The 7,790-nt window shown below is 49.9% G+C and overlaps 1 protein-coding gene across 1 annotated transcript; it reads left to right on the top strand.

The window, feature by feature from the left end:
- Positions 1-2,337: 2,337 nt before the first annotated feature.
- Positions 2,338-7,420, top strand: LOC311513351 (olfactory receptor 52K1-like; the record flags this gene model as incomplete). The annotated part of the gene is made up of 2 exons (XM_084615109.1): positions 2,338-2,459; positions 6,429-7,420. Exon 2 carries the CDS (start codon positions 6,458-6,460, stop codon positions 7,418-7,420), a length of 963 nt encoding a protein of 320 aa, XP_084471235.1. The 5' UTR covers positions 2,338-2,459; positions 6,429-6,457.
- Between the last annotated feature and the right edge of the window lie 370 nt (positions 7,421-7,790).

The raw sequence follows: 7,790 nt of genomic DNA on the forward strand, positions 1-7,790 counted from the left end.
GGAAGGGACCTGCTTTTTCCGTCTGGCTGTGAGGCTGCCCCAGCATGCAGGACACAAAGGCCTCACAGGTCCTACAGAAAAACAAAGAGATGTGGGAACTTCTTCTGGGTTCTTTCGTTTGTGCCACTAACTGCAGGGAGAAGGAAAGACTTCTTCTGTGGGCAAGTCATTCCAAAACTGTCCTCTGCACTGTATCTTGAACCTTCCTCTGCAGCCTTGGGTACTGGCCAGCGATGAGGGCAACATTCTGGACTAGATGGATCTTGTCTGGGGACTTCTAGGTTCCTGCCTGGCAAGGCACGTAAACCGTTATGTTCTAGCAGCAGGAAAAGAGCATTTCTAGTCAGGTCCACCTCTAGACCAGGGAAAAGCAGACAATTCTGCAACTCCGTTGCTGTCTCCTCTGTGGGATGGTGGATGCAAGGCAGAGCTCTATGGTTGCATTAGCCACCTTCCACTCTACCCCCTGGAACACAGATCCCACTACCTCAGCTGGCAGCTTGGTGACATTCCCAGCTGAGGAGAAGCACAGTAGCTGTAACGAGAGAACGACCCAGTGGTTAGGGCAGTAATTTTGGAGGCCTGCGTTCTATTCTTGACTTGGCCGCAGGTGACCTTGGGCAAGTCCCTCGGTCTCTCCATTCCTAAGCTGCAAAATGGGAAGAATAGCCCTGCCCTACTCTATTATCATAGCTGTGCAGTATCTTGAAGAGCTCACGTTCAGCAAGACTGGGGCTGGGGGAAGCCTGGTATCTTGAGTGAATTCCAACTTTGATAGTGGATGTGACAATCTCCGACACTTTCTGTGCTAACCAGGCATGCTGTGTAGCTGGTGCCCAATGACTGTCACAGTCAAACCGATATGTGGCTGCATTTCAGTGCTGGCGACATATACCCAGCCCAGGAGTGCCGGAATCTCTAGTGGAAATTCCTGTTGCAAATTTTCACCTGGTTATAAGTGGCAGACTAAGATTTGTAAGAGATCTACTGGATCCTTCAGCTATAGATCCTCCGGTGGAAACCAAGAGAGACCAGTAAAAATCGACACAGACCAGAAGACATCCACAGAGAGGAGGGAAAGACCAGTTCAAGGATTCCCATGGAGTCTACTGGAATTTCCACTAGGGATAAGAAATCCCCCAAATCTTGGTCCCAAGTTTAAAATCAACCAAGTCTTTTGGAAGGTTTGGAAAAGCCGAGGGAACTCCACCCCACTGAATTACGTTTTCTTTTCACTGCACCTCGTCCCTTCTGGGGTCCAGCTAGAAAGGGAAGAGCTGAAATCTCAGAAGAATGGCTGCCTGGCCAGATTGGCAGGTGGATGCAGTCAGGAAGTGCCAGCACAGCCATGAAAGTGCCTCTTCTCAGGGTACGTCTACACCGCACCCCCTCCTCCCCCGGGGAGCAAGTCTCAGAGTCTGGGGGAACATACCTGGGCTCACGGTACAGGGCTAAAGATAGCAGTGTAGCCATTTCTGATCGGGCTGGAACCGGGGCTCTGAAAGCCAGTGAAGGGGGAAGGCCCAGAGCCCAGACTTCAGTCTGAGCGGGAACATCTTCACTGCTCTTCTGAGTGCCGTGGCCTGAACCCCACGAGCCGGACTCAATTGACCTGGGTTCTGAGACGCTGCCATGTTTTGGTTTGTTTTCAGTGTAGACTTATTTAAAGTCAAGAGAATCCACTCGTTGCACCAAATGTCTCCCCATTGGTCTGCATTGTTCACAGGGTCACTGAATGCCTCAGGGGCATGTGGGGCTGAAATGAGGGGAGATTTCTTCTCCTCGGTGAGTTCACTGCTCCCGGGAACTGTAACACCGACACAGATTGGAAACTCTGTAGGGCACCTTTTCCTTACACATGTGTACAGCACCTGGCACGACGGGACTCAGTTTCCAGGCTGAGGCCTCTGAGCACTATCCCAATGCAAACTAAACATAAAAACATAAGGAGGCCGGCTGTGGAGTAAATATTTATGAGGCTGTATTGCCTTTTCAAACTCCTGAGGCCTCTCCCTGTGAGTGGCGTTCAGTAGCTAGCTTGTATTCGTAGTGACCGGGGACTGTGAAATATTCAGCCAGAAAGGAGCAGAAGTTGACTTGTCTGGCCAGGGTGACCCTCTTGTGTAGCCAGAGGAGGTACTCCGGGCAGTAATGGTCTTGCTGGGGTGGATAAAGCCTCCTAAGGGAAGTAGTGGAGGGTTCATTGCTTGGATTATTTAGAGACTGGGAGAGCACTGGGGAATCTGCTGTAGTGATCAGTTCTGCAATGGCTGAGGGATTTTGGTCTAGGAGGGACCGAAAATGACTTTTCTCTCTCTCATACCCATGATGCAGGAACAGTTTCTATTCTCCCAAGTCTGAAAAGAAAGAGTGAACTCTGTCTGCCAGAGATGGGTGGGGAGGACAAAGTGGAAGCAGAGATTCCCAGCTGAACTGCGAGACCCCCCTGTGGGGAGGAGGTGAGTTCTCTCACTCTGGCTATAAATCCTCCAAAGGCAGGCAGCTGCGGGTGAGCATGTAGACCTCACACAGCCCGTGAGAGAGACTGACGCCCTGGGAAAGGAGGGGAGCGCTGCAGGATTCTGGTGAGTTGGCCCATGGAATCCGATTTGTGAGGGCAAAGGAATTGGACTGTTCTGTAGCCATAGACGGGTCTGAAGCAGAACCTCAGATCCAAACACACCCACATTCTGGGCAAGTTCAAAACCTGATCCAAATTCTGCTGCTGTATATTTTAATTTCCTATTTCATCTGCCCATTCGTATTGTGCCCGACCTGATCCAGCTTGGGTGCTGTTCGCCGACGGCCAAGGATGTTTGGTGAGGTGCCAGCTATGCCCGTTTATACCATCCATGACTTTAACCGCTAGGACGCACTGTCCCTTCGCGGCGGGCAGCCCGGGCTAGGCTGACGGATGCCCCAAGGTCCTAACCACCCGTGACTTTAACTGCTAGAGCTCAGAGCTCCTTCGCAGCGGGCAGCCAGGATTGACTGACAGGTGCCCCAAGAGTTTGCCCCATGGAGGCGGCACAACTCAACGCTGGGCTCTAAGTACTCTCACCTAATGGCCAGGCTTTAGAGCCAAAACGGCTGAGGTTCTTTAATTGTGTTGGCTGCTTTACAGTAAACAAGAGAAAACAAGTCAGGCTTATGCACAAATGGTTACCAAAATTTATTAAGCTAGATTCTAATCATGTGGTTACAAAATTGCTAGTGCCTACTTATTTAAATGTAGAGATGTTACACACACAAACAAGTTACAAAACTGAAGCCACAATCCCAAAGAAAGAAAACAAAGTATAGAGCTCTATTTCAAAATATGTGTACACTAAAGATAGGAGATCAGGTGTGGGTGCTTCTTACCCTCCTTGCATCTCTCGATTCCAGCGGTGCCAAGCCAGGATCGGTCACTCAATTCCGCGGAAAGACGAATAAGGGACAAGGCGTAGGGACCCTCTTAGCTGCAGAAGCCTTGGGAGGCTGTCACATATCTGACCAGCAGATAGATAGTGAAAAGCACTCAAAAATCATGGTGCTGTAGGTCCCCTACTTATACCTCTGTACTCCTTTATTCTCTTTCTCCTTTCTTATGCCAAATTGAGGCTGGTCTGTCTGGGCGACGCCAGCTTTCGCAAGAGTAGTTTACACTTGCAAGGGAGAGAAACAATAAGTTTCGACTACTGGACATTTCTTTTATCAGGGTAAATATTTTCCCACCTAGGATGTTGGGGTGTGTGCATCACGCTATTTAGTAGGGGCTAAGAGCCATGTCTGTCACAGGGCCTCTGCCTGCTGTGAGCTTAATCGTTGTATCTGTTCCCAGAGGCACATTGTAGCAGCACACCTGTGCTTTCACAGCTTCAAAGGCTGGGCTGGAATATATGTTAAGTGCCCTGTTCCGGCTTCCTCCTGTGTTTCCAGCAATGCTGGTCTGGGGTGGGGGGGCTGTCTGTCTGGCTACAGGTGCCTATTGCTAGGCATCTATAGTCTATATTTAGAATGAATGATCTGGGTTTTCACCTTCATGACTTACCTGGTTTTCCCCTCAGTGAGTGGTCTGGTTTTCAATGGGAGCTGATGGGTGTTCAGCACCTCCTAAAAATCAAGCTAGGTGCCCAAGCGTGGATGAAGGCAAATACTTTCAACACCCAAGATTGAGAATGTGGTGCCAAGTGGCTCTTTAGACATTTCACAGGCAGATTACCTCTCTTGACTTCAGCGTTGGTCTTAGTTCCTTTCTGTTAAGGTGCCTGGATTCTGAAAGGGGTTATGGAGTGCAGTTTATGTGCAAGAGACTATGAGGATTACATTTGAGGTTTGCTTTTTTGAAGAAACCTGGCCTTCCTTTCTCAAGGCACAGTTTGCACCTGGAAATAACTGCCCCCACAAATCAGGTGTGTAAAGGCCTCCATTCCCACATTCCTGCTGGCAGATCATTGTCGGTGCAAACAAAGGTGGAAAGGCCTACAAGCTAATGACAGGATGGAGCCAGGAGCCATGTGTTAAAATTCCGCCACCAAATGATTGGGAAGTTTGGGGTGGTTTTGTACATTCTCTAAATATTGAGAATTATTGACCTTCCGATATCACTCAGAATGTGCAAGGCGCTGTACACACACGCACACACTCAGACATGCATGCGTGCACACAGAGACTTTTCTTCATCAAAATTAAGCCCTCTGTAACATACGGAGGGGGAGACAAAGGAATACAAACCAAAATATAGACCATTTTCTCCTACCATTATATGCATCTGTGATGTTAAATACATGCACATCACCTCTAGTCAATGATCCCTTGTTCCTTGGCCGATTAGTCCTGAGGATGGGAGTGAAGCAGGAATGCAGACCAGTCCAGTTCAGGGAGGCTGTTCTATACCTGGAGGCAGCGTGGGAGAAGCAGACAGGTGTGCAGTCTGTCCCTGGAAAGAGTGGAGGGGAGAGGAGACAATACGAGAAGGGAACTGAGTGAATTAGTAAGGAGATGGAGCTGTGAAGGGCCCCGAGGATGAGAACAAGGAGCCTGTGGAGGGATTTTGTACTTTAGGTGTGCGAGAAGGGGCATGTGGACCAGAGTGGAGGAAGTTGCCAGAACCAAGGCTGGAGATGACCCGGGGTTGGAGATGGAGGAGAATTTTTGTTGTATAGATAGAAGGGTTGGATCTTAGGAACATGATGGAGCGTGAGGTGAGAGGACTTGGATAGGGCCTGCACACGCAGGTCGGAGGGTCAAAGACGTCTGCCAGGTTGTAGCCCTGAGTGAGTGCGAGGCTGGAGGTGTTGTCAGCTGATAGAGCTGGGGAGAGGAGAGGGTTTGGCAACAAAGGCAATGAGTTTTCCCCCTTCCCCTGCCTACTTCCCAGCGTAAGAGACAGAGGGCTGGGGTCAGAGTGCTTCCCCTGGAATTCAGTCCCTACTCAGCCTTGGTCAGAGAGACCCTAACCATGCTGCAAAGCCCATATCTACTGTCCCAACTTCTCACCTGGCAAGTGTAGGAGTCATGGGGTGGGTCGCTGTCTGAGGGAGGGAAGGGTTTTGCTACGTTCTAGACTATTTGGTTTTGGCTGATTTGCTTGATATGTTTTGTGGGTTGGGGCTAATCTGGGTTGATCTTGCACAAGTGCCTAATTCTCCAAAATAGCAAAATAAATAATTTGAAATCTGAAAGCTGCAGATGTAAATGGAGTACGAAGTTCATTGTGTCTTCCCCAGGTGCTCAGGTACCATGGTGATGGCACTGAAAGAAATGCCCATAACAGAAAAGGTAATGCAAAGGCATGCAGGGAAAACTGGAAAGTCTTCTGAAGAAAAGGGTTGGTGTCACAGATCTGATGTGTAGCGCCAACTCCAGATGTGACAGAAGTGGATGCTGACATAATAGAGTGGCAGATTTCTAAGGCAAGAAGGGTCCATTATGGCCATCAAGCCTGACCTCCTGCATGTCACAGGCCAAAGAATCCACCCAATGATTCCTGCATGCAACTCAGTAACATGTGGTTGAGCTGGAACATCTCTCTGAGAACATCCAATCTTTATTGAAAGACCCTGAGCCCCGGGGAAGTTACTAAGCCTGTGACGGTTCTCTTGAACTGGTTAATTCCATCTTAGTTCCAGTAGCACAGTTGCATCTTATTCACAGTTTGCACTCTGAAGGCTTCAACTTCCAGCCACTAGCACTTGTTTTGCCTTTGCCTGCCAGGTTCAAGAGCCCTGCAGTAGCTGATATCTTATCACTTTGTCCTTACACCCCTGGATCCAGGCTTTCGTTAATTTGAGCTCCTCGATATTTACCACCCAAGCAATGTTTCTATCAGCTCCAGACCTTGTCATCCATTCCCAAAGGAGTTGCACCCCATGAGCCAGAGTGGAGTGTGGCATCTCATACGTGTACAGTATCTGTTCATCTCATCTGATATGTTTTATTGACAGGACAGACGTTGTTGTGAAACTTACAGAGGATGCTCCTGCAGGGCAACCTGTCAGCTCCTAACGGCACAGGCTCTGATCCATCAGTGTTCTTCCTGACAGGCATCCCAGGACTGGAAGCTCTGCACCCCTGGATCTCCATCCCCTTCTGTTCAATGTTCACCGTGGCCCTTCTAGGAAACTGCACTCTCTTGTATGTTATCAAGACAGAGCCCTCCCTCCATCAGCCCATGTTCTATTTCCTCGCCATGCTGGCCATCATCGACCTGGGTTTATCCACAACCACCGTGCCGAAAATACTGAGCATCTTCTGGTTTAATTCCAGGGAGATCAGCTTTAACGTCTGCCTGGTGCAGATGTTTTTCCTTCACTCGTTCTCCACCCTGGAGTCTACTCTGCTGCTGGCCATGGCCTTCGACAGGTACATGGCCATCTGCAACCCCCTGAAGTACGCCACCATCCTGACCAATTCAGTGATAGCAAAGATCGGGCTGGCAGCTTTGGCCCGGGCTGTTCTGCTAGTGGTCCCCCTCCCCTTCCTCGTCAGGAGGCTGCCCTACTGTGGGTCCCATGTCATCTCTCATTGCTACTGTGAGCACATGGCCATGGTGAAGCTGGCCTGTGCCAGCACCAGGGTCAATAATGTCTATGGGATCGTGGTAGTTCTCTTCATTGCAGGGCTGGATCTGATGTTCATCTCCCTATCGTATGTCAAGATCCTAAGGGCTGTGTTAAGCCTGGCATCCAAGAAAGAGCAGCTCAAGGCTTTTGGCACCTGTGGCTCCCACCTTTGCGCCATCTTAGTATTCTACATCCCTGTGGTCCTCTCCTCAACAATACACAGGTTCGGGCGCCATGTCGCCCCACACGTACACATCCTGCTGGCTAATTTCTACCTCCTCTTTCCTCCCATGATGAACCCCATCGTGTACGGTGTGAAAACCAAACAGATTCGTGACCGGGTGCTTCTCCTGTTCCGAGGGAAAAGCTTCTAGGCTGAGCAGGGGGGGGCTGCTGAGCAATCAGGAAGCAGAGGAAGCAGGAGAGGTTTTCTGAGTAACTTAGACAGCATGGTTTTGGGGGCTTTGTGTATTCTGGGATGGGAACTCCACCTCTGACTCCTAGGGAGCCATATACTGTCCCCTACACAAGCTTAGCGCTGCTGGCCGGAAGGTGATCTTGGCCTTCACCTTGTCCTCAATCGGCCCTGTTTGTGGAGTGTGAAGAGGAGTGTGAGGGCTCCTTGCACCTTCTCTAGCTTTGCTGGAATCTGGCTTTATTACTGACACACCCAGCCACAGCCAAGGACGTCCATGCTGCAGGAACAAATGCTGTATCTGCCGCTGAAGTTCAGTCAGCTCTGAG

The sequence above is a fragment of the Lepidochelys olivacea genome (genome assembly GCF_965140295.1).
Source record: "Lepidochelys olivacea isolate rLepOli2 genome assembly, chromosome: 1".
Lineage (NCBI taxonomy): Eukaryota > Metazoa > Chordata > Testudines > Cheloniidae > Lepidochelys > Lepidochelys olivacea.